Raw genomic sequence first — 26569 nt, 5'->3', positions numbered from 1 at the left:
GGGGGGCCCTTGGGCTTAAAATATCCTGCTTTTCCAATTAGGATTGTAGCTTAGCTAATAATAATAATAATAATAATAATAATAATAATAATAATAATAATAATAATGATGATGATGATGATGATGATGATGACAACAACAACAACCGTGAAATGCTCTTGAAGCTTAAGGTTTATATGTAAAATACGATTGATTACGTCACTCATATATTTCTTATTTCTTTTGTTATTCATACATTTCACAGTTCAATAGGTTATATAATAAAACATTATCAAATAGCATATAATATTAATAAGAATAATGAATATCATAATTTTATAGAAAAATATTACAAAGAAATAAAATCTAATAAAAATATTCAACCGATTTCAAACCACCAAAAATTAATACAATAACATAATAAATAAGATAAGAGACAAAAATGCAATAAATTGTTACATACTAACATATGTAACATAAAATTGAATGAGGGGCAAAGCTTTTCCACCCTCTAAACCAATTATTAACAGCTGTTAATACTCCATTAACTAAGTTTCATTAACGGAAAGTTAAATTAAAATGTGGTTGTCACCATGACAAATGGTGTTATACTGAAGTACTTTAACAAATAGTATGTTAAAATGAAGTATTTTAATAAATGATATGTTAAAATAAAGTATTTTAACAAACGGTATGTTAAAATGAAGTATTTTAAGAAATGGTATGTTAAAAGTATTTTAACAATTGGTATGTTAAAATTAAGTATTTTAACAATTGGTATGTTAAAATGAAGTATTTCAACAATTGATATGCTAAAATGAAGCATTTTACCTAATGGTGTTAAAATGAAGTATTTCAACAAATGATATGCTAAAATTAAGAATTTTAACAACCTGTATGTTAAAATTAAGTATTTTAACATGTTAAAACAAAGTATTTGTCATGATGTCAACCACTTATTTTTTTTCTACGTTCCGTAATGAAAATTAGGTAATGAAGTAGCAATTAATCTCATCAATTTAACAATTGTTAGTAAGTGGAATTGAGGGAAGGTAAACTTTGCCGTCATTCAAGCATTTGTTACATATGACATAAACATAAAATTAGTTTCATATCAAACAATTCAATGTAACCGCGAATTTCAAAATTATTATTATTATTATCATTATTATTATCATTATTATTAGCCAAGCTACAACCCTAGTTTTAAAAGCAAGATGCTATAATCCCAAGAGCTCTAACGGGGAAAAATAGCCCAGTGAGGAAAGGAAATAAAGAAATAAACGATATCAAAAGTTATTATTATTATTATTATTATTATTATTATTATTATTATTATTATTACTAGCCAAGCTACAACCCTAGTTGGAAAAGCAAGATGCTATAATCCCATGAGCTCTAACAGGGAAAAATAGCCCAGTGAGGAAAGGAAATAAAGAAATAAACGATATCAAAAGTAATGAAATAATTAAAATAAAATATTTAAAAGACCATTAACAACATTAAAACAGAACATTAATATACAGACTAAAAAAAGACTTAGGTCAGCCTGTTCAATGGTGATTGTTATCACCCATGTACTTTGGATAGGCCTCTTTCTGGTAATAAACCTAAATTATAGTATTTAGATATAGAATTATTATTCACCATAATCAAATTAAACTCATGTATATCAAAACTTTATAATATATATATATATATATATATATATAAATATATATATATATATATATATATATATATATACACACACACATATATATATATATATATATACACACACACACATATATATATATATATATATATATATATATATATATATATATATATATGTATATATTTATATATATATATATATTTATATATATAAATATATACATATATATATGTATATATATAATATATATATATATATATATATATATATATATATATATATATATACATATGAAACTACAAGCTGTCTATTCTCTTACAGCACTGTCCTTCTGAAATAAAGACAAGCAAAGTCAAGCCTAAAAAGAGTTGAGTTTATAAAAGGGCCTTTTTTCGCATAAACTGTGTCTGCTTATTGAAGTGGCTGAGGTTGTTAAGCTGTTATGTCATAATCGAACGCACCGAACAAAGACTCTTTAAAAAGATTAAATCATTGCATGATACTTCATTGTCAGTCGGAGAAAACTGATAACGTTGACCTGATCGACATTGCGCATGATTTTGTAGCAAAGAATCAACAACGTCAAAAGGTTTTTGCTACATTCACAGAGTTGGCATTCCGTTATTTTATCAATAGTAATTTCGTATAAATTATGATTGGTCACATCAAAATTATCCAAAAATTATGATTTTGTTGTTGCTATAATCTGCTGTCAGATTATTATTATTATTATTATTATTATTATTATTATTATTATTAGTTGCTATGCTACGACCCTAGTTGGAAAAGCAGGATGTATAAGCCCAAGGGCTCCAACAGGGAAAACAGACCAGTGAGGAAAGGAAACAAGAAAAAATAAAATATTTTAAGAACAGTAACATCATTACAATAAATATTTCCTATATAAACTACAAAAATTAACAAAACAAGAGGAAGAGAAATAAGATGGAAGTGCGCCCGAGTGTACCCTCAGGCAAACGAACTCTAACCCAAGTGGAAGGCCATGGTACAGAGGCTATGGAACTATCCAAGACTAGAGAACAATGGTTTGATTTTGAAGTGTCCATCTCCTAGAAGAGCTGCTTACTCTTCTAATCTTACCCAGAGGAAAGTGGCTATTGAACAATGACGCTGCTGTAGTTAACCCCTTGGGAGAAGTAGAATTTTTTGGTAACCTTAGGGTTGTCAGGTGCATGAGGACAGCGGAGACTATGTAAAGAATAGGGCAGACTATTCGGTGTATGTGTAGGCAAAGGGAAAAATGAACCGTAACCAGAGAGAAGGATCCAATGTATTACTGTCTGGGCAGTCAAAGGACCCCACAACTCTCTAGCGGTAGTATCTCAACGGGTGGCTGGTGCCCTGGCCAACCTACTACCTACGAAATAGCATCTAAGGGTGTTTCTTAGTAAAAAAAAAAAAAGAAAAAAAATATTGAGGGACCTCCAAAACCACCACTGTGCTTATGCAACGTCAGTGGCATTTCAAATTTTAGGCTCACCCCCTCAACGCTCCTACGCCCTTGAAATTTTGTTTTCTTAGTTCTCTTAATAATTCTGATTACTTCATCCCTTTTTATAGTTAATGTCTATAAATTTATCCACCAGTTCTTGGACGCTATACCCATCTCATAGCCTTTTTTTTTTTTCATTTACATTTCCCATTACGCCATTTAGAAGATGATATAAGTTATTCACGTCTGTTACTGCCTCCTGGATTTGTTACTTGTAGGATTCGTTTTTACCTTCTTCAGTGGTGATTATATTGGCATTTTACCATTTATATTCTCTCTATTCACTTTCATTATTTAACAGATTCCACTTTCCTTCTCAACCTCTTTTTTTTCCTCTAATTTTCTTCAAAGTCTCCCCCATCGAACCGTAGAGATCTGTACTTAACAATTATAGTTTTTGCTATCAATGGGCACATGTAAAATATTTATCAATCAATGGGCACATGCCATCATGCTAATTTTTACTCTTCATAGTATATACAGTTGTAAGGTAATCAATACAGCAGTTATATGGCACACATATTGGACAGTGTGCTTCTGAACCTGTTTGCATGAGATCACTTAGAGAAGACAATTCAACCCAGTAACATAAATGGTGGGATACCATTAAATCTGCACTCTTTGGTGAAGACATAACAGTTCCTTCTTTACTTAAATCAAATAGCTCTATCAATCACTGTCCAAAGGAAAAGGCAACCCTTTTGGCTGATGTGTTCGACAGTAAGTTGAGTAATGAGAAACTCGATCTTCCTCATTCTGTTTACCTGAGGCGAAACTAGATAGTTTAGCTTTTCGATCTAGTGAAATTAAAGCTCTTTTGATGGATCTTGATGCTTAAGGAGTTGTAGATCTAAATGGTGTTGTGTGTGTGTGTTTTTTTTCTTTCTTTTAAACAATGTTCTTGGCTGCTAAATTGTCAGTTATTTTTTTACAAGATAGCAAGAAGAGGGTGTTTTTGCATTTGTTGGAGAATGACTAATGTTACTCCATCAGATAAATGTGTTTGTTGTTGCTCTAGCCATGCTGATTGCCACCCAATTTCCATAACTCCCATTTTATCTGAAGTTTTTGAACGTATTATGACAAAACATTTAAATAGGTATACAAGAGATAAAAACTTGTTCCCTAGTTTGCAATTTAAATTGGTTTTTGCAAAGGCCTTGGAACATGTGATGCCCTTCTTACAATTTCAAATGCTGACCAGAAATCTCTTGATTGTGGTCTCTGTTTCTTCATTATGTATTTCATCTTAATGTATTTGTTGAATCTTTCATACCATCTTGTTTGCTCTCTAGTTTTGGGGTTTCTTCGTATTTACTTTTTTTAATCACCCTCAGTTTCCTTTGCTTCTTCAATAAACATGTTCTCTTTAGTACTTTCCTGTTTTTTCCCTCCCTTGTACCAGTTCGTCATCATCCTCTCCCTTTTTTCAGTTTTAGTTATTTTCGTTGTCCTTTTTTTTCGTTGCTGCCATACCATCTTCCTTTAATAAAACATCCTCACAGTTGTTAATGCATGATCTTTCAAATTCCACAGACCAGATCATCGTCCTCTGCATTTTCTTAGTTTTCGTTATTTTCGTTGTCCTTTTTTCTTTGCTGCCATCGCCATCTCCTCCTCCTCCTTTAATAAAACATTCTCACAGTTGTTAATGCATGATCTTTCAAATTCCACAAACCAGATCATCCTCTGCATTTTTCAGTTTTCGTTATTTTCGTTCTTTTTTTTTTTTCTTGCTGCCATATCCTCCTCCTCCTCCTTTAATAAAAAACATTCTCACAGTTGTTAATGCATGATCTTTTAAATTCCACAGTCATTAAAAACTATCATATAGTTATATACCCGCGGCGTTATAAAGAAGAATAAAAAAGTCCGCAACTTATTTCAGGACCGAGTGAAACTGTGCGTGCAAGGGCCCGTGAATACTGCACATGTTCAAGAAGACGATTATGGGTCTGGTGTCAGGCGAGAATACCCATTCTCAATTGGCTACCGAATTATTCAATCAAAAACGCTCTTTTGGGTGACGTTATCGCAGGAGTCACGGTTGCCATCATGCAGATTCCACAAGGTAAGAAGATTCTACAAAGTAAATAGAAAGATTCCACAATGTAAGAAGAAAGATTCCACAATGTAAGAAGAAAGATTCCACTAGGTAAGAAGATTCCACAAGATAAATAGAAATATTCCACAAGGTAAGGAGAAAGATTCCATAAGGTACATAGAAACATTACACAAGGTAAGAAGATTCCGCAAGGTAAGGAGAAATATTCCACAAGGTAAGGAGAAAGATTCCATAAGGTACATTGAAAGATTCCACAAGGTAAGAAGATTCCGCAAGGTAAGGAGAAAGATTCCACAAGGTAAAAAGAAAGATTCAATTAGGTAAAAAGAGATTCCACAAGATAAATAGAAAGATTCCTCATGGTAAAAAGAAAGATTCCACAGGGTAAATAGAAATATTCCTCAAGGTCAAAAGAAAGATTCCACAAGGTAAGGAGAAAGATTCCTCACGGTAAAAAGAAAGATTCCACAGGGTAAATAGAAAGATTCCTCAAGGTCAAAAGAAAAATTCCACAAGGTAAGGAAAAAGATTCCACATGGTAAAAAGAAAGATTCCACAAGGTAAAAAAGAAAGATTCCACAAGGTAAGGAGAAAGATTCCTCACGGTAAAAAGAAAGATTCCACAGGGTAAATAGAGAGATTCCTCAAGGTCAAAAGAAAAATTCCACAAGGTAAGGAAAAAGATTCCACATGGTAAAAAGAAAGATTCCACAAGGTAAAAAGAAAGATTCCACAAGGTAAGGAGAAATATTCCACAAGGTAAAAAGAAAGATTCAACAAGGTAAGAAGATTCCAAAAGGTAAAAAGAAAGATTCCACAAGGTAAGGAGAAATATTCCACAAGGTAAAAAGAAATATTCCACAAGGTAAGGAGAAAGCTTCCTCAAGGTAAAAGAAAGATTACAAAAGGTAGGAAGAAAGATTCCACAAGGTAAATAGAAAGATTCCACTAGGTAGGAAGATTCCACATGGCAAATAGAAAGATTCCTCAAGGTTAAAAGAAAGATTCCTCAAGGTTAAAAGAAAGATTCTACAAGTTAAGTACAAAAAGATTCCACAAGGTAAAAAGAAAGATTCCACAAGGTTAAAAGAAAGATTCTACAAGTTAAGTACAAAAAGATTACACAAGGTAAAAAGAAAGATTCCACAAGGTAAGAAGAGAGATTTATTTAGATTGATATTTACTGATTCTAAATATATGAATGGTAAAGCATAAAGTAGATAACGAATTTAAATGTAATGAACGCAAAGAACAAGAAGAATTAAGCTTATTCCAGAACTCAAGATAATGTCAAGAGTTCATATATTTATATTTTTGAAAGTCAAGGAGCTTCTCTAAAGATTTCTTATGTATTTCTTCAATTTTGAATATTATATTGATTGGAGACTATTAAGATTTTGGAGTCAGGATGGAATGCCAATTCTCCGTTTGGCTCGAAAAATATTTATAATCCTTTCTATATAAACCACTTATAAATACAAAGAAAAAATCTTTATACGATGGAGTACAACTATAATCCATTTCTTTTATCGAGGCAGATTTGCACCGACTCGCAGCGGTGTCCTTTTAGCTCTCGGAAAAGTTTCCTGATCGCTGATTGGTTAGAATTATCTCGTCCAACCAATCAGCGATCAGGAAACTTTTCCGAGCTAAAAGGGCACCGCTGCAAGTCGGTGCAAATCTGCATCGCTAAAAGAAACTGACTATACTTGAAAAGGTACCAAAAGAAAATAAACAGGAAAATTTTAAAAATAAACAAACAAAAAATAATCAACAAAATACTTTTTGATTACCCTACAGGCATGGCCTACTCTCTACTCGCCAACCTGCCACCCATCACCGGACTGTATATGGCCTTCTTCCCTGTTCTCATCTATTTTTTCTTGGGAACTTCAATGCACATCTCAGTGGGTAAGTTTAATCAAATTGCTTACGGTATGCCCTGTATCACGAGGCTTGGCGATGGTGCAAGGAACTATATCTTGCAACTTTCCCTTGGCTGTCCGATTTCTCTTGTTTTGATTAATACTAATTTTTTGCCTGAATCTATAAATGACTCGATATATATTTAATATACTTTTTAATAATAATAATAACAGAAACATCAGTAGTGATGAAATTGATAAAATTATGAATAAGTTACTTATATATATATATATATATATATATATATATATATATATATATATATATATATATATATATATATATATATATATGACAAGAGTACAGTACGTAACCTGCATTGACAATATCATGATTTATAATAATAACTTTTTATCGATTTTATATTACCGGAAATGACTTCCTTTACTGCTAAGTATTGCATTTAATACTTCCTTTCTACTATCAAGACCTGGAATTCTCTCCTTACTTCGGTTTTCCTCGAGTTTAGACCTCAGTCGTTTTCTTTACACTAAACTCAGTCGTTTTCTTTATGTTGAGGAAGTAGTTGGATTTTCTATCTACCTTAGTATTAGTACTCATTTCCTTCTTTTACTCTTCCTCTTTTACTGCTATCTCAATATTTGACTATCGCAAAAAAGCATATTTAAATAATAACTTCCTTCTCGCAGGGACCTACGCCATAGGCTCGCTCATGATGAGCAAATTAGTGACGGAGTTATCGACTGAGCCTACGGAGGTTGTTAGTGACGCACTCCAGCCAACAGAGGGAAGCACTGACGTCACCACTTACACAGGGCAGCAAGTTTCTTCTATTTTAGCATTAGTGGTTGGCCTTTTGGAGGTGAGGGTTCTAGGAAATGTTGAAATGTTTGTCTTTTTCTTGAAATTATTGGATAAAAAAAATCTAACAATGACTCAAAACATGATGAAATAGGATAAACACGCGAATAATAATAATAATAATTTCAATGATAATAATTATAATAATAAATAATAATAATAATAATAATAATAAATGCTAAACTCTTTGCATGAAGATACTATAGTCATATATATATATATATATATATATATATATATATATATATATATATATATATATATATATATATATATATATATAATTTTTGCACAATAAAATAAGTCTACGGGAACCACACATACTATTTGGATGATTAAACACTTTAATTTCCAACGAGTGTGATAAACATATTTAATGGTTAGTGGACAGACGTCCATTCTTCTAAGAGTAAAACTTACATATATGATTGGATTAATTGAAATGATGTTCTTATAATTTTTCTATCCCAAATCCACACCATAAACACGGCCGGATGCTGTATCTCATTCTTTACCATTGTAATCGTTAAAGTAGATAATTTTTAGATAAAAAGAAATTTACTTATTACAGTAGAATTCACAGGAATGGACCTATGTTTTACGCAAATGATAATCTAAGTAGCTTTTTCTAACTGCAATTCTTAATTTAATGTGGTTTAAATCGCGGACAGAGAGAGAGAGAGAGAGAGAGAGAGAGAGAGAGAGAGAGAGAGAGATGAGTTGTTAAGATTGAATCAAGAAAAATTGTGAGAGTAAAGGTTTATAACAGGAGGGATAGACGGTTCAAGTGAGTGGAATGATTGATGAACCAAATTGGTTGACACTCAAGTTTGCAACTTCCATATCATAATTGTGGAGTTGCGAGAGAGAGAGAGAGAGAGAGAGAGAGAGAGAGAGAGAGAGAGAGAGAGAGAGAGAGAGTGAGAGTGATATGCCATTTGTGTCAATAGGCGTAGGCGATGATATATATATATATATATATATATATATATATATATATATATATATATATACATACATAAAGTTGAGGTTTGGAGATGACATAGTTCTGTGTAGTGGATCATGGGAGGAATTGCAAAAGATAATAGAAGATTTGAGTAGAGAAAGCTGAAATGTTAGACTGAAAATGAATATGAGTAAAACTAAGATAATGTTTAATGAAAATGCGGTGACAACAAATAAGGGCAATGGACGATTCTCTAGAAATTTTTAATGAATATACGTACTTATGACAGACAATTAGTGTTTCCCCATGACATAAAACCGAAATTAAAAGGATTATCATGGGAGGCAGAGCCTTTGCTAAACAAAATGAGATTATGAAACGTAAAATGCCACTTTCTCTGTAAAAAAAAAAAAAAAAAAAATTGAGATGGTCCTACCAGTCTTAACATATGCATCAGAAACTTGGAGCCTTACTGAAGCCTTAGAACATAAACTCAAAGAGCTATGGAGAGAATGACGATAGCGTTAACACTAAGAGATAGGAAAAAAGCAACATGAACACGAGAACAAACTAAAGTACTTGATATTCTAACAACATGTAAGAAAAAGAAATAGACGTGGGCAAGACATATAATGAGAATGACAGATAATAGATGGACATTAAAAATAACGGAATGGGTTCGTAGAGATTGCAAAAGAAAGAGAAGACGACAGATAGACGAACCAAGTAAGTTTGTAGGTGTAGGGTGACATACAAAGACTATAAACAGACGACAGTGAAAGAACATATAGGAGGCGTTTGTCCTGCACTGGAATAGCTATGGCTGCTGCTGATGATGATATATACAAGTGTTTGCGTGTGTATGGTGAAAGGGTTTGTGTACCGCCATGATCAGCAAAGCTGTATTAGTCAGGGACACTCATACTAGGTTAGTTTGCTGTGAGCAATCAGACAAAAGTCTCCCGGGACATGTCTGAGGCCTTTGTCCTGCAGTGGGATAGAAACTGCTGCATTTGTTTTTGTATTTAAAGTAAAAATCTTATTACATAAAATCTATTAAGCTCACTAATTATAAAGATGTATCTACATGCCACAAAATGATCAACAGGAAACTACTTATTTTTTTTTTTTGTCCTGAAACAACTGTAAATAACGGCTACAAATTTTCTTGAATTTCAGGTGATCTTTGGGCTACTGAGTTTTGGAGAAGTGCTGAACGTGCTCTTGTCCGACATGATCATCTCCGGCTTCACCACGTCAGTAGCCTTCCACGTGATGACCTCCCAGTTCAAGTCACTCCTGGGTATCACAGGGCTCAAGTCCCGCTATGGGCCTCTCAAGATTATCTACGTAAGTTTGGCGTCGGAATTCTGCCAATTTGTTATTAATTCTAGGCTTTTTTTTTTTTGGGGGGGGGGTTAATAGTATTCCATGAGAGTAAATCAACTATAGTCCATTTCTTTTAGCGATGCATATTTGCACCGACTCGCGACGGTGCCCTTTTAGCTCGGAAAAGTTTCCTGATCGCTGATTGGTTAGAATTATCTCGTCCAACCAATCAGCGATCAGGAAACTTTTCCGAGCTAAAAGGGCACCGCTGCGAGTCGGTGCAAATCTGCATCGCTAAAAGAAATGGATTATAGGTGATTATCATTGTAATGGTTAATGTTCATTGTTACTTAAATCGTAGATCAACTTCTATTGCCTGGCAAGTTGAACATTTCTTTCCAACTGGTCATATTTAAGATTTTTTTGGGAGCAGGAAACTGACTCATGATTTTAATTTCATAAAGTTAAAAATCCAGATATCCAGGATAGCGTAGCTAAGATTTGTATATGTTAGCGAGAGGTTCAAGGGCTGGACCAAGGCCTATAGAATAGATTTTATAGACCTTGGGCTGGACAACAGATGGCGTTGGGACACTTGGTGCATCATCTGTTTTTACATGAGTTAAAGGGTCAAGAATCCTCCACGACGCAGACTTCGCTTGTAATATTTTTTTCATGAAAGAGAGAGAGAGAGAGAGAGAGAGAGAGAGAGAGAGAGAGAGAGAGAGAGAGAGAGAGAGTGTTAACTCCTCAATTCTCACATGTACATATTTTCCTTTATTTTAAAATTTGTACTATACTTATCTATAGTCTGCTGACCTTAAAAGCAGATTACGGACCTAGAGAGAGAGAGAGAGAGAGAGAGAGAGAGAGAGAGAGAGAGAGAGAGAGAGAGAGAGAGAGAGTTAACTCCTCAATTCTCACTCCTTCAATTCAAAATCTGTACTATATTTCTATACAGTCTTCTGACCTTAAGAGAAGATTACGGACTGAGAGAGAGAGAGAGAGAGAGAGAGAGAGAGAGAGAGAGAGAGAGAGAGAGAGAGAGAGAGAGAGAGAGAGAGAGTTAACTCCTCAATTCTCCCATAAATACATATTTTCCTTCATTTTAAAATCTGTACTATACTTATCTATAGTCTGCTGACCTTAAAAGCAGATTACGGACCTAGAGAGAGAGAGAGATAGAGAGAGAGAGAGAGAGAGAGAGAGAGAGAGAGAGAGAGAGAGAGAGAGAGCCTTATTGCCTTATTCTATGTTTGGGTTTCCCCAGGTCCCTCAGTGTGAGGCACCTCGTAAATCCACCAGAGAGTTGCTAATGCCAGAGAGAGAGAGAGAGAGAGAGAGAGAGAGAGAGAGAGAGAGTGAGAGTTAACTCCTCAATTATCACATGAATACATATTTGAGAGAGAGAAATATCTCAATTTCTCCTCCACAGACACTAATCGACATCTTCAAGAATCTCCCTTCGGCAAACATCGCTGTGATTCTGATCTCGCTCGTCTGCATAGCCATGCTCGTCTTCAACAACGAATTACTGAAGGTAAGATCTTCAGAAGTAGTAAATGGGGTTCCAATGCTTTCTTACTGAAAATACTCTTATGTGTCTCCTTCAATTATCCTATTATTCTATTTTGTTTGTTTATTCGTTTAGTATTTCTCGTAATTTATTTTATTTTATCCCTTCCTCCTCCTCCTCCTCCTCCTCCTCCTCCTCCTCCTCCTCCTCCTTCTTCTTCTTTAATAAAACATCCTCACAGTTGTTAATCGCTTTTTTTCGTATATGGCTGCTTACCCTATTGGACCCTCTGAGATGGTAACATTCTGCTTTTCCAAATGGGGTCGTAAATTGGCTAATAATAACAACAGTAATAATAACAACAACAAACAATAATAAGCAGGAGCCGATATAGCCACAGGACTTGTGCAGAAGAACATGCCACCTGAAACAAAACATGCAGAGAGGAAAGTGATGGTTTCCTAAGTATGCCGGATGTAACCTTGAACCCCATACTATAAACCACCAGTCTCTGTAGACTGTTATCAGAAAAATATAAAAAATTATAATAAATGAATAAATAAAATAATAACATATCCAAATGATAAGAGAGATTGAAATGAATTAGAATACTGTTTTCAATGTTTTATTTTCACCATGGAACATGAGTTTCTTTTAGTATTAAAATTATGATTATTATTAAAATCATTAAAAGTGAGGACGTTTTCTGACGTGTGAACTGTTCTGTCTTGTGTGACACTGACACTTCCCTATGGAACATGCAAGACTTCAGTGTTGCTCGAACTGACACGTATTGGCAGTTTGGTAGCCCCGAAGAACTGTATACATGTGATTTTTTTTTTTTTTTTTTTTTTTGTGATTCTGAATTGCATAGTCTGATCAAAGATCCAAAACTTGAGATACTTATTTAGTGGCATGTGAGATCATTGGAATTTGGAGTTAGGCTAAAATTATTTGGCAGTTTCAATAAACAGCTAAATACGTATAAGGTTTTTCAGTATTGGCAAGAAACCATCTAAACATCACGAAAATTATTCATTGGACTCCTTTTTTTTTTTTTTTTTTAAATCGTCTCAAGCCCTCCTAGTCCTAGTGGAGAAAGTTGAAAGCCTTGAGTGTTTTCAGTCCCCTGACTTTTCGGAATCTGTAATTTTATTATCCAAATGTTGATGATTTCATGTAATACGTTTCAAAATACTTGGCAAAGTCAAATGAATCCAAAGGTTAATCTCACGTGCTAGTTGCAAGAAACGGCATTACAACCTACTCGTGGGTCGTGACCCTTGTTGCAGATAAAAACTGTAACTATATATATATATATATATATATATATATATATATATATATATATATATATATATATATATATTCCTGTCACGTTTAGCGGCAACCAATTGGAAAAAGAGATCTTTCAAAAATTGCCCAAACTGCCGGTTTTAGTTACGAAAGAATGGGAAGGGTTGAATCTGTGTGCGTGTTTGTGTGCGTGCATGGACCTATCTATCTAAATAGTTAACAGTTATTTTAACGAGCCGCTCACATAAGTATAATATAATAGGATCATGGAAAGACGGAATGCAATTGCAAATAAGATAATTGGAGTAAAATGCGCAATAACTCATTTGATACAGACTTGTATCTCAACAATAATCTAGACTACTCTCTAGAGCCATCAGAAAAGTTCGGGCAATGGGGAATGGTGTAAGTGAAGAGGAGGATTGAACCAAAAAAGTTTGCTTAGTACCTCCGTCTACAAAGTTGGAAGGTGATTATTTTATACCCGCCGTTTATGTTTGTTTGTGAACAGTTTCCTGGCCACAATTTTAATTGTAGAGAAGGACCCTTTCACACTGCGATTTTTTTTCCCGCACTAGAGGCGGTCTCCGCTCCGCTTTTACTGCGGACGACACCGCTTATTTGAGCGGTCTCCGCCTACTGAGATCTTATGGGCTGTCTAAGGCAAGAGCCCGTGTCTTACACAATGGTAAGGCAATCTGACAGACAGACTACTGAGATCAATTACCTTTTAAAATATTGAAAACAAAATGCAGTGAGCAACAAGATGCATAAGAAGAGGACCTGTTGTACCTTTATCTATTATGAGAGACGATCAAGAATTCAATGCCAAAAGAGACATGCATGGCGCATAAGCTTCTCTCTTTAGAAAACTAAATAAGGATGATAATAATTTTTCTAATAATTTAAAATGTCTAAAATAACAATTGAAGAACATTGGGGGGGGGGGGGGGGGGCATGGGAAAGACTGTGATTAGACCATTTCCAGAGGTACTTAGTTCTAGAGATATTTTGACCAACATTTCTTTCCTCTACCCCACCCAAAACTATTGCCTGGTTTTCAGTAACCATATGTGTCATAAGTATTTTAGGGGATGAAAACTTGAATGCGGTCTTATGGAGGAAGACAATTAAGTGAACAAAGAGAGTATTCAATTATCGTTTAAGTGGAGGAAGAAGGCATATTGAATGTGCATTTAGAATTTTAAGTCGCAAATGGAGGATTTCCCGTCGTCCCATTCACGTATCTCTTCATCTTGCTATGAATGTTGGCAAATATTCTTCATAACATTGTAAGAGAACGCAATGGTTTTAATTTTGAAAACGCTTTAACAATAAAAGGAGTAGAAGAGCTTGAAAATGCTATATATGTACGACGTGGCCTAGCAGCAGATGACATCATTAACACGTTTGCTGATTATTTCGTGACGGAAGTAGGGGATTTGATTTGGCAATATTTTAAAATATGACATTGAGAAAGTATGTAAACTTTCTCCTATCTAGTGGTAAGTGCCTTTATGACTAAACATGTGCTTTATCTCATCTACGTAATATTCTTAAAATGGTAAAATATGGTTCCCCATGTTTTACTTAATAAAAACACTTGAATAATCAAAGATAAATAAATCATTAAAAAATCACCATTTCAATATTTCTCCTTATTAAGATTCTTCAATCCTACATTCAAACCATAGCACACTTGTCTTCAAGCAGATGTAACTAAAATACGATTTTTATACTCGTCCATACTTTTACTTCATAAAACTGGATTGAACTAAAAAAAATGAGAATTCACGATGTGTTTTCAAGAAGAAAAGCAGTGACCTATTGATGATCACCGCTTGTAAACGCGGAAAAAGCCGCCTGGTGTGAAGACACGTATTGAACATGATGGCCAACAGGGGGGGGGGGGGGGGCGCATCGCTTCAAGCCAGTGGGACACCGCTCATACAAAGCGGCACTGCGACGGACAAAAATGCGCGGTGACGGATTTAAATCGCATAGTGTGAAAAGGCCCTAATGAAAAATTCAGGGATTAACTGTTATGTAAAAAGCTGGAAATGATTAAATTTTGGAAGGTCAAGGTCACAGTCAAGCAAAATGTCCAATTCACATAATTAGCCATAAGTTTGGACATCGCTGTCACAGAGACTTCAAACTTGATTTATATTTGAGTGTATGAAAATCCACGCCAATTAATACATGTTAAGGTCAAAGGTCAAGGTCGAGCAAAGGGTCGATAAATAAGCTGCCAGGGCGGAGGTCTGCGCTCTACTGGGTGCCCTCTAGTTTTTATATGGTTTAGTCTTGAAGAGGAAACGGGGGAAAAGAGACTAGCACATAATAGCTATAACTCAAAGAGGGCTATTGAAATAACATTATGCATATTGAGCAAAAATGAGGGTTAAGTAATTATAGTGTTTTTGTACAGCCATCACAGTGTCTCAGTTCAGTTTCTTGAATGGCGCAGGGATCCAATCATCACGACTCCTCACTTTCAGGAACTATTCCTTATGGTCGAAATAAGTTTTATTGCAAATGATATCAATAAACAAGTGTGTGTATATATATATATATATATATATATATATATATATATATATATATATATACAGTATATATATATATATATATATATATATATATATATATGCACAGTATATATATATATATATATATATATATATATATATATATATATATATAGTATATCTATATACATATACATATATATATGTATATTATATACAAATTATGGTTTATTGTATACTTGTGATTCGATCTTAATCTAAAGCTCCACAAGGCACTAGAAGAGTAAGTAAGAAGACCCAGGCCTACATGGCTGAGGACTATGAAGCGTGAAGTAGGAGATGATGAACGGAGAAGTATTTATTTAAAAGCTCCATATAGAGACGGCTGGCTGAATCTAACCGAGGCCCTTTGCGTCAATAGGCGTAGGAGATGATGATGATGATGATGTTGATGATGTATACTTGTGAAAAAATACAATTATAGGAATCACTTGCCTTCCTTCCTCTTGTTTTCAATTGGTCTGAATTATAGGATAAGTCAAATTTGATTGTCAATTCCATTAGAATAAAAACTAGAAAAAAAAAATACTTGAGAAAAAATACAATTATAGTAATCACTTGCCTTCCTTCCTCTTGTTTTCTACTGGTCTGAACTATAGGGTAAGTCGAATTTGGTTGTCAATTCCATTAGAATAAAAACTAGAAAAAAAAAATACTTGAGAAAAAATACAATTATAGTAATCACTTGCCTTCCTTCCTCTTGTTTTCTACTGGTCTGAATTATAGGATAAGTCAAATTTGATTGTCAATTCCATTAGAATAAAAACTAGAAAAAAATTATTTGTCATTTTCAGTTAAACTAGCATGCTGACTGAAGTATACTAGAGTTCTATCCACATCTTGTTATGATTGTTGTTCAACAGTTGTATGGTCAAACGACCAGTTGTTTACAGATAATAATTACCACTGTTATGTTGTTTACATCTGTCTACTGTAATGGTTTTCGCCTCCCGCCTTTTCTTATATGGGGAGTCGTTATTTGTCAGCCGTGAAGTTGTTATGCCTATAGGATGCAATGTTTAACGTTTGTTTTTAAACCTAACCATCTTTTCCATTGCAGCCATGGGTAAAGAAGTACACAAAATTCCCTGTTCCCATGGAGCTTATCGTGGTTGTCCTAGGGACGGTGGCTTCCTATTACGGAGATTTCCATGGGAATTACAATGTCAAGGTCGTTGGTGAAATTCCGACAGGGTGAGTATTTCTGAGGTCGATTGATTAATGAGGCCTTATGCCAGACCGTCAGTGCCAAGGTAGCACATGGTATGAAAATTAGTTGATGGTCTATAAACGTTCTCTCTATGTAGAAATCCTTGTTGGCATTTAATTACCCTGACTGAAATCTATTTACAGAGTTCAAAAAAAAAAAAAAAAAAAAAAAAAAAAAAAAAAAAAAAAAAAAAAAAAGGGATTGGTTAGTTTATACTACAGGACAATTGGATAAACTGTATACCGTTGCTCAACTTCAACTACAGTACAGAAGAAAGAGGCTACCTCCTCATGCAGCTCAAGGCCATTGGTTGTAAACGTCCCTTGCAAGGAAAAGGCCCTATTGTCTTGTGAAAGACTATTCAATAAAAAATTTAAGAACTTTCCGGAAAGAAAGCGATAGTTGGTTGCATGGAAAGGACCAGAAGGTTACAAATTTATCCCTAATAAGATGGTTCCATACATAAGAAAATTGGATCCGATAGCCCATGGCAACATCAGGGTTCTTCGTATCAGTCATGCTAAAGAGTTAGGTCTATAGAATACAGACCTTGCTTAGCTTGTAATTATATATATATATATATATATATATATATATATATATATATATATATATATATATATAAATATATATATATATATATATATATATATATATTTATATATATATAAATATATATATATATTTATATATATAAATATATATAAATATAAATATATATACACACACATATATATATATATATATATATATATATATATGTGTGTGTGTGTGTGTGTGTGTGTACTCAACTAAATAAACCAGCCAAGACATATAGGTTAAGATGTTCGTTTTTAAGTATGAAAACTTGAGTGGGCAATTATGCATGTACGTTTTGGCAACCCATATAAACTTGCATGTGTGCGCCCACCCACCTTCATATGAACATGTATGTGTGATTTAGTAGGTCTTATGTTTAAAGTTATATCTATGAGATGATTATTGTAGTGGATACTAATGAGTTGCTGTGCAAATATGTAACCATAAGACGTTTTAAAGTTATTTTTGCAATAAAACCATCCCTTACGTGATAGACTTAGGATGAAAATAGAGATAAATGCACTACTTCCCTTGTTGAAATTTCATGGATGAGGTAGGCCTACACTAAAACATGACCCAGGCTTTTCAGACAAAAAATTTGAAGATAATCCAACCAGTAGCTTTTGCCGAACGAGAAAACGCTGCGAATCTTTATATCTGATTTTTTAAAAAAGATTTTAAGGTCTGAACCAGCTCATACTGAGAGTCATGTTTTAACTTTCCCTATATTTAAAACATTTTAAAAGCCAACACACTCAAGTCTTCCACCTTCCCTTGCAGGCTTCCAACTCCATCTCTTCCACCTTTCGAATTAATGCCGGAAGTCCTGGTGAATGCCCTGATCATCGCCGTCGTGGGCTACACCTCCTCATTCTCAATGGCGAAGATATTTAGCAAGAGACACGGGTATACCATAGATGGCACGCAGGAGTTCTATGCCCAGGTAATTATTATAGGTTACTAGTTTATGCGACCTGTCAAAATGACGGCCAAATTTTTATATAGATATGCAAAGACACGGACTCTCCTCTCTCCATCTCTCCAGGGTATGACTGTTGCCTCTCCTCCCTACCCGAGTGATGGAGAGGACTGTGCGATACCAAAAAGAATTATATATATATATATATATATATATATATATATATATATATATATATATATATATATATATATATATATATATATATACAGGGATACCTCATTTATTGCAGTTAATGGGGACCGGAAACCCCCCCCCCCCCCCCCCGATAAGTGAAAATCCGCAAAATAGGACTGGGCCCCTCCCCCGTAATTTTTGTATGTGTGTGTGTGGGTACAAGAATGTTTAAAATACTGCATGTATATGTATGCTTTAAATACAGTATATGTACAGTATATTATGCTTGAATCTATTGTATTTAAAGTATAAAATCAATACAATACAGTGCTGTAATGTATACTACATTCTCTCACAAATATTTTACATAAATCTACAGATAATATACATTAACTCACTTATATGTTTTACTTAAATCTATAGTTTTTAATTACTGCATACAAACCATTCACACACGGTAGCGGCGAGATACACCAAGGGAAGATGCTGGGAAAGGATGCAATGATGCACAGCCAATCAGCTCACAGGATACATCCACTCATTCTCTGATTCGTTGATCTCGTGTCGGTAACCAATCATGTGCCTTGTCTGACTTCCAGTGGGTATAAGAGCAAGCTGCTCTCCTTGTCTGGGAGCCGGGGAAGCTGTTTCTTTCGCGTATCAAGATGAAACACGGCTGCTTTCTGCAATACGGCGGTATTTTTTAATTTTTATTTTTTGACAAAAAAAAAAAACCTGTGATGCACTGAGGCCACGATAGTCGAGCTACGAAGTGCTGAGGGATCACTTATATATAACCAGACACTTGCTCTTAATTATATAGGGGGTGATAAGGATTAAATTAGTGGCATCGGAGTCCAAGTGAGTAGTTTTCTTCAATACTGCTGTGCGTTCGTTTTTAAAAGGCAAGGTGCATTTCACCAATACTTTTCAGAAAAGAAATTTTCATGTCTAATTAACGCTTCTAAGGGGTAATTTCTACAATTTTATGTTCACATACTGTCGAATGATTATAAAATTCTAGTTCACACTGGTGTACATGAGCTTTTGATAACACAATTAAGTATCAACAGTTATTTCAAAGTCTGGTCTAATTCCACTGTGTATACACTTTTAAAATTCAAGCTAATCAACACAGAAATGTCACTTAACATAGGTTGTCATAAAACAACTGTGCACTCAGTGCCAATGGACATTTTTTTTATTAATAAACTCCCACAGTAAGGTGTGTGTGTGTGTGTGTGTGTGTGTGTGTGTTTTTAAAGATGGGTTCCCATAATTGCACTTCACAGTTCTTGACAAAACATGGTTCAGAACCAAAGTACAATGAGACAAGAATGGCTCAGCACCTCTGTACAGTTACTCTTAAGTTTTGATTCACATTACTGTAGTCTTTCAAATTTAACCAAATTGGAATATAACTCATATTCATGATGGAGTCATAAAATATACCCCAACATACCTATTTTCTACACTTTTTTTTTTTTGAGCAACCGTACAACCCCTCTCAATTGCCCAGTTCAGCCCTTAAGTATAGTCACTTTAAAATGTTAGATACAACCTCACTGTGTATCGCCTCTTCAAGGTTCAGTTCAGCATCAATATAGTTTCTTTAAAGGGTACAGTTCACCAATACAGACTAACAGATAAATCACATCCCAATTACAATTACCTTTAGTAATCCTGATGAAAAGGTCCCCTCAAACATTCATAAGCGTCCTTTATTCCACCAGGGTGCAAGCAACATGTTTGGGTCTTTCTTCTCGTGTGGCCCTGTAGCAGCTTCGCTTTCTCGATCCCTGATTCAAGAAGCAGTTGGAAGTGTGACTCTCCTGACGGCACTCATTTCGTGTGGCTTCATTCTCCTCATCCTCCTTTTCATAGGACCACTCTTTGAAACACTGCCTAATGTAAGTGGTGTGCAAAATGTCCCACAAACTGGTGGATTCTGGGATCTTATTTACATGTGAAAAACTTATTGCACAATATGCGTAGAGGGGGTTGATATATTTTTTTATGATTCTTCGCTGTATGTGTATAATGGAAGTTTTCCACACCAGGAGTTTATCCTCGGCTAACATTCCAGTGCGTCCTGTCCTCCATCATCGTGGTCTCTCTGAAGGGGCTTCTCCTACAGCTGAAGGAATTCAAGACCTTGTGGTTGCTCTCGCACTCAGACGCCTTCATCTGGATGGCCACCTTCAGCGGCTCCGTCCTCCTGGACATCGACTACGGCCTATTAGTGGGCGTGTTAGCCTCCATGCTGGTCCTCCTCCTCAAATCCCAAAGACCCACCACTGTCTCTCTTGGACGGATCCCCAACACTGACTTGTACCTGGACTTCTCAGAGTATCCACAGGTATGTACTGTGATTTTTAATAGTTACCAACCCCGAGGTCCGGTTCCATTTGGTGGTGCCCTCCCGTTTCTGCGGCAGGGATTTGGGATGGGAACACCGAAGGACACAATATTTGTCAAGGCGATCTATTTATTCGGTAATTTTGGTGTGGGAAAATGCCCTGTCATTGGGGAAACGAATGAAAGAATAAGTAAAATTTATATTATGTTTGAATTCATCAGAAACTTTATCCTGTTGCCATGACATCCAACATGGCGTCTACTATTCTGTAAAGTTAAAATTATCTTTTAGTGGAAGTTATTCAATCCTCTTTTTAACACATTCTAAAATCTCCATCATTACATTTTAAGAAAATTAAATTTTTTTTGAAATGCTATATCAATTCAATGTTAGGGGTTACAACTACAGTTGACTTTTTGTGGCATACTATAAGCAGACATGGAATAAGTGTATTTTGTTTTTTAATTGACACTTGTTACCTTTGGCCCTATCCTACTTAGCTGTCAAACTCTTTTCACTACGTGTCCTAATGTTCCCCGCCCTCCTTCCCCAGGCCGTGACTATACCCAGGATTCGAATCTTCAAGTTCTGCGGTTCGCTGCACTTCGCCAACGTCGTCTTCTTCAGAGAGAAGTTCTTTCGCAAAACGGAGCTCGAATGGGTGCTTTCGAACAATTCCAAAAAGGATTCGAAAAAAGCTTCCGAGAATAAGTCCAACGAAGGCGGTGCTTCAGTTGAGGATTCGAACTTGTCTCTCGAAAAGCTTTCTGTGAAGAATTCACAAATGTGTTCGATCCAAGAAGCGAACGAGCTGGTGAAAGATGCGGGCTTATCTAAGAAAGATCTCAATAGACCTTTAATGGAATCTAATACAACTCCAGCGCAGGATTCTAACGTGTCTTCTGTAGATAATCCAGACGAGTCTCCTGAATTGGAAGCTAATTGTACTAAAGAGGTAATAATTATGCGTAATACTAATCTTCACGTTATTAAAAATCATTGCGATTTTAATCATCTATCAACTTTCAACACTCAGACATTAACTTCACTGAAGGCATAGTGAAAATATGTCTTTTAACTACTGTTATAACTACGTCGTAAAAATCGATAAAATCAAGACAAAAAAAAATCAATTTCAAAATTTTCATTTTCAGAACGTAGAAAACGGGACCCCTCCCCTGGAGAACGACCGTACCGGTTCAGATCAGGTCACAGGAGAGGAAATAAAGGTTGAGGTTGATACAAATATTGAGAGTGACAATAACACCATAGATGCCAAAATCGCTAAAAGAAGACACAGTGAAGAAAAGTCGAATATATCTTCCGCAATTATCCCCGTTCAGGTAACTCGAATATTTTGCAAGGCATAATTACATCGATATGTATGGAATATTTATAGAGCATGAAACTACATTATAAAAGTAATTGATTGGTTAAAGTTTTCTGAATTCAGTTAAATATCATGTCGTATCTGGCATTAAGAATAACTTCAAAATGCACATAGTATCTTCCCTTAATTCACAAATTCTTTATCATTGTATTTACTTACTGTCAATAAAAACTTCAGAAATGGTATAATTTACAAGAAAATCCTGTCGGTCAAAGTAGTTACGAATTATCTTCTTCAGGTGTATATATATATATATATATATATATATATATATATATATATATATATATATATATATATATAGCATACATAAACATGTATACTATATACACATATAATTGTTCACATACATATATGTAGAGTATATAAATATGTGCTTATTCATGACTAGTAACAGGTGAATATATATATATATATATATATATATATATATATATATATATATATATATATATATATATATATATAATGTGTTTATGCCTATGTGGCTTTCTGATGGTGAGAAATATAATGTATAGCTATATTCTACAAAACTATGATACAGTAACAAACGTTTAATGACCAAATATTCGTTGCGTGCCCTTGTACTTAGGTCTTCACACAAACACACACACACACACACACACACACACATATATATATATATATATACATATATATATATATATATATATATATATCTATATATATATGCATATTTATATACAAAAATATATATACATACTTATGACCTTAAGCATATATTCAAATGTTGTTCTAAGAAAGATTCTTCATTGTTTACAGGAAGTAAAATGGGTCATTGTGGACTTTAGTGGAACTGGTTTTGTGGACGTCACAGGCAGCAAATGCCTGACTCAGTTGCACCGGGACCTTCAAGACAGAGGAATCTCACTTTGTGTATCCGGCGCATCAGGTAACACGATCACCATTAATGAAACTAAAGCAATATACATACCATAAAGAGACGCGAGTGGAAGGACATGTCTGAGGCCTTTGTTGGGCAGTGGACTAGTAACATCTGATGATAATGATGATGATGATGATGATATATATAAATATATAAATATATATATATATATATATATATATATATATATATATATATATATATATATATATATATATATGTTATTATTATTATTATTATCATTATACCATGATCCTATGTCAGGGAACCAAATATATATATATATATATATATATATATATATATATATATATATATATATATATATATTACAGCTGGCAAGTTATACAACCTCTCGAGTTCCAAACTCACCTGTATGTTTTTACATTAAATCTGTTACACTTGAAAATATTAATAACCGAGCTCTAAGACAGTTATATAACTCCCAGACAGCAATACATAAAACACTGAATATCCCCAGGTCTCCTAAATAAACTCAAAACAACACTGGGTAATTATTATTAAGAACTATTTAAAACCGCATCTTACTACGATTCATTAACAGGATACGAGCGAGTATGAAATAAACACTGGTGATTGAAATAATACACTCTTTACAAAATAAATATATTCTATATAAATTACAACACTTTGAAAGACTTTACAATATAAAAAAATATATCACTCAAAATATTAAGTCTGAAAAAACTTGGATTAAGACAAAAATGTTACTCTCTGAAAAATATATAATCACTTGACTTGCTATATTAACCCTGAATAAACCTTAGACTAAGATAAAAGAAATAATTACACTTAGAAAATTATATAATCACGTGACTTGAAATATTGAATCTGCATAAAGCCTTAGACTAAGACCAAAGAAATAATTACACTCCAATGCTTAAACTCTTAAAGAACTTACATAAATAACTGATAAACTTACTAATTTCACGTATTTTAATTGCACTGGGACAGTTACCAAAATTTACACAATGCCAACACTCACCACAACACAATAAATTTAAAATAACCCGCCAAATTTACAGCAACGTTTTAACTCGCTACACACGATATACTTAGGGGCACAGAATCACTTTGGAGAGGACACTCTATAGGTACTGAGAGAGAGTGAGGGAGGCACTTTGGCTCTTTTTCACAGGACGGTTGTTTCTCTTCTGCCCCACGCATCCCTGGGGGCGCTATATATAAGACTTGCTACTTCCAGAAGATTGTAGGACCGAGATTTGGAAGCTTGGGGGTTGGCCCAAGGGCGTAAGATTGCCAAAAATTAATTTCTCGAACGTGTACTGAAGCAACACAAGATGGCTCTCTCTCAGCTAGCTCCATCCACCTTTGTCCTCGGAAATAAAAAAAAGACAAAATCTAACACTGGAGTTCTCAAGAACCTTCCAAAGCACATGGCATATAAAAGAATTGCGTATTTTCTCACAAACATGACGCAATACCTCATAAAAATATAAAAAACATTTACATAAGCCCTTGTTCATATCTTGTGGGGATCATATAACACTCTTGACAGTTTACATAAGACTTCGTAACAAAAATATGTGAAATAAAAAGTTAATTCTTAAGAATAAAGTAAAATAACATATACTGACTTGAATGAAAAATACAATGAAATTAACGACGAAAGTCTTACGTAATTTACATATCAGACTTATACCTACATGAGAGGAACTCACCTCAAGAGCTGGTATTCACCTCTTCAATACACATACGGAAACAAAAATAAAATCCCTTATTAACTTATTTACTCTACACTAAACCAGCTTCGTAAGAATCTATATATATATATATATATATATATATATATATATATATATATATATATATATATATAGAAGCGAATATGTGCTATAAATGGTTTTGTTGAAAGCAAAATCTTTCTTGCAGTTCCTTTTGTTTCTATTCAAGAGTTACTTTGGTAAAATACCCGTCAGTGGTCCGGTCATATTATAATAATTAAAATCCTTATTTTCATAATTATTTCAATTCTCTATAATTAATAATACTTTCTGAAATTCGTTAAAGAATGATTGATTTTATAAATAATTTGAGGAAATTTGACTTAATTACTTAGACGATTTACCGATCTCAAACGTTAATTACATGCTTTACATAAGAAGATTCGAGAAAAAATATGCTAGTTTCACGGCGCTTATTTACTGTATTGATAGTAGCCCATTCATAATTACATTTGATGATAATAATATATAATCTTCTTTCCAGATCGGGTCATGGAAATGCTGGAACGGTGTGGAACAGAGAAGGCCTTGGGACGAGAGCATTTCTTCCATTCGACTCACGACGCGGTCACAGTCTTAAGCGGTAGATAAATAATTTTGTACAAGGAACCATTTTGTCTTTTTAAAGATTGGGAATAAAATATTAAGGATTTTTATCAAATGTCATAATTCCAACCAAACAGGATGTTTATGTTATTATTCTGCATATTTATCGATTGATGAACTTTTGAAATATTTTATTTATATTGTTCATTAATTCTCTTGTAGTTTATTTCATTTCCTTTCCTCACTGGGCCACTTTTCCTGTTGGAGTGCTTGGGCTTATAGCATTCTGCTTTTCCAACTAGGGCTGTAGCTTAGCAGGTAATAATAATAATAATAATAATAATAATAATAATAATAATAATAATAATAAAGGCAGAGAGAAAGGGAAACTTAAAAGCTATTTAGACTCCTTAAAGAGCGGTTTGAAAAACTGATCAGCAAGAAAATGACGAAGGTTGGTAATAAGGGGAAAGCAAAGAGGCTAAAATAAGCAAAAATAAGAAATGAAATCGATGTTCTTCCATAATCAGACTTTAACCTGAATAAAAGATTGAAAAGCTACCAATCTTGTCGAGTACTAATTAAGCTTAACATCTAGCAGGAATTGCTTTTATCTTTAGTTCAAATATTCACGGAAGAAAGCACTCTATGGAATTATCATTGTTCCTTTTTAATCTTGGTTCTTATATAAAACCGCTAAAACAAATCACGTTGTGCTTAACCCTACATTGAGAATCTTACATTTAGCACAGGAGGTAAAATATACTTCCACCAGGTTTATAAAACTGAATGTGGTTGGAAGACATAATTAGCAGGTGAGGAGGTCTTGGGAGATACAACCTGTTACGGGAAGATCAGGAGGGAGGCAGAGAATTAGATGGTGAGATAAGGTGAAGGAGAATATGGAGAGAAGAGGTTTGGTGGAAGAGGGTGCCTTTGATGGAAGACATTGAAGAGACGCATCAGGCAATCGACCCCTTAATGTAAGGATAACGGTGGGAAAGAGAACGATACATATATTAATATTTGTATACGTTGGCAACAACTATCTACTTGAGCAGGTCTCTTTGAAG

General features: G+C 34.2%; 1 protein-coding gene across 1 annotated transcript in view; it reads left to right on the top strand.

The window, feature by feature from the left end:
* The window catches only part of LOC137624777 (prestin-like), a 58906-nt gene extending 33193 nt beyond the window's left edge, over nucleotides 1–25713 (top strand). Inside the window, exons 3-15 of the mRNA XM_068355728.1 lie at nucleotides 5041–5223; nucleotides 7018–7128; nucleotides 7794–7966; nucleotides 10091–10261; nucleotides 11676–11780; nucleotides 16704–16837; nucleotides 18213–18375; nucleotides 20262–20438; nucleotides 20615–20887; nucleotides 21441–21842; nucleotides 22042–22230; nucleotides 23061–23190; nucleotides 25435–25713. Coding sequence (XP_068211829.1) covers nucleotides 5041–5223; nucleotides 7018–7128; nucleotides 7794–7966; nucleotides 10091–10261; nucleotides 11676–11780; nucleotides 16704–16837; nucleotides 18213–18375; nucleotides 20262–20438; nucleotides 20615–20887; nucleotides 21441–21842; nucleotides 22042–22230; nucleotides 23061–23190; nucleotides 25435–25541 — 2318 coding nt within the window. The 3' untranslated portion in view covers nucleotides 25542–25713. The remainder of the gene's footprint in view (nucleotides 1–5040; nucleotides 5224–7017; nucleotides 7129–7793; nucleotides 7967–10090; nucleotides 10262–11675; nucleotides 11781–16703; nucleotides 16838–18212; nucleotides 18376–20261; nucleotides 20439–20614; nucleotides 20888–21440; nucleotides 21843–22041; nucleotides 22231–23060; nucleotides 23191–25434) is intronic.
* The last annotated feature ends 856 nt before the right edge of the window (nucleotides 25714–26569 follow it).

Source organism: Palaemon carinicauda, chromosome 31 (genome assembly GCF_036898095.1).
Source record: "Palaemon carinicauda isolate YSFRI2023 chromosome 31, ASM3689809v2, whole genome shotgun sequence".
NCBI lineage: Eukaryota > Metazoa > Arthropoda > Malacostraca > Decapoda > Palaemonidae > Palaemon > Palaemon carinicauda.
The sequence above is the reverse complement of the archived record's forward strand: the minus strand, read 5'-3'. Positions and strand labels throughout refer to the sequence as shown.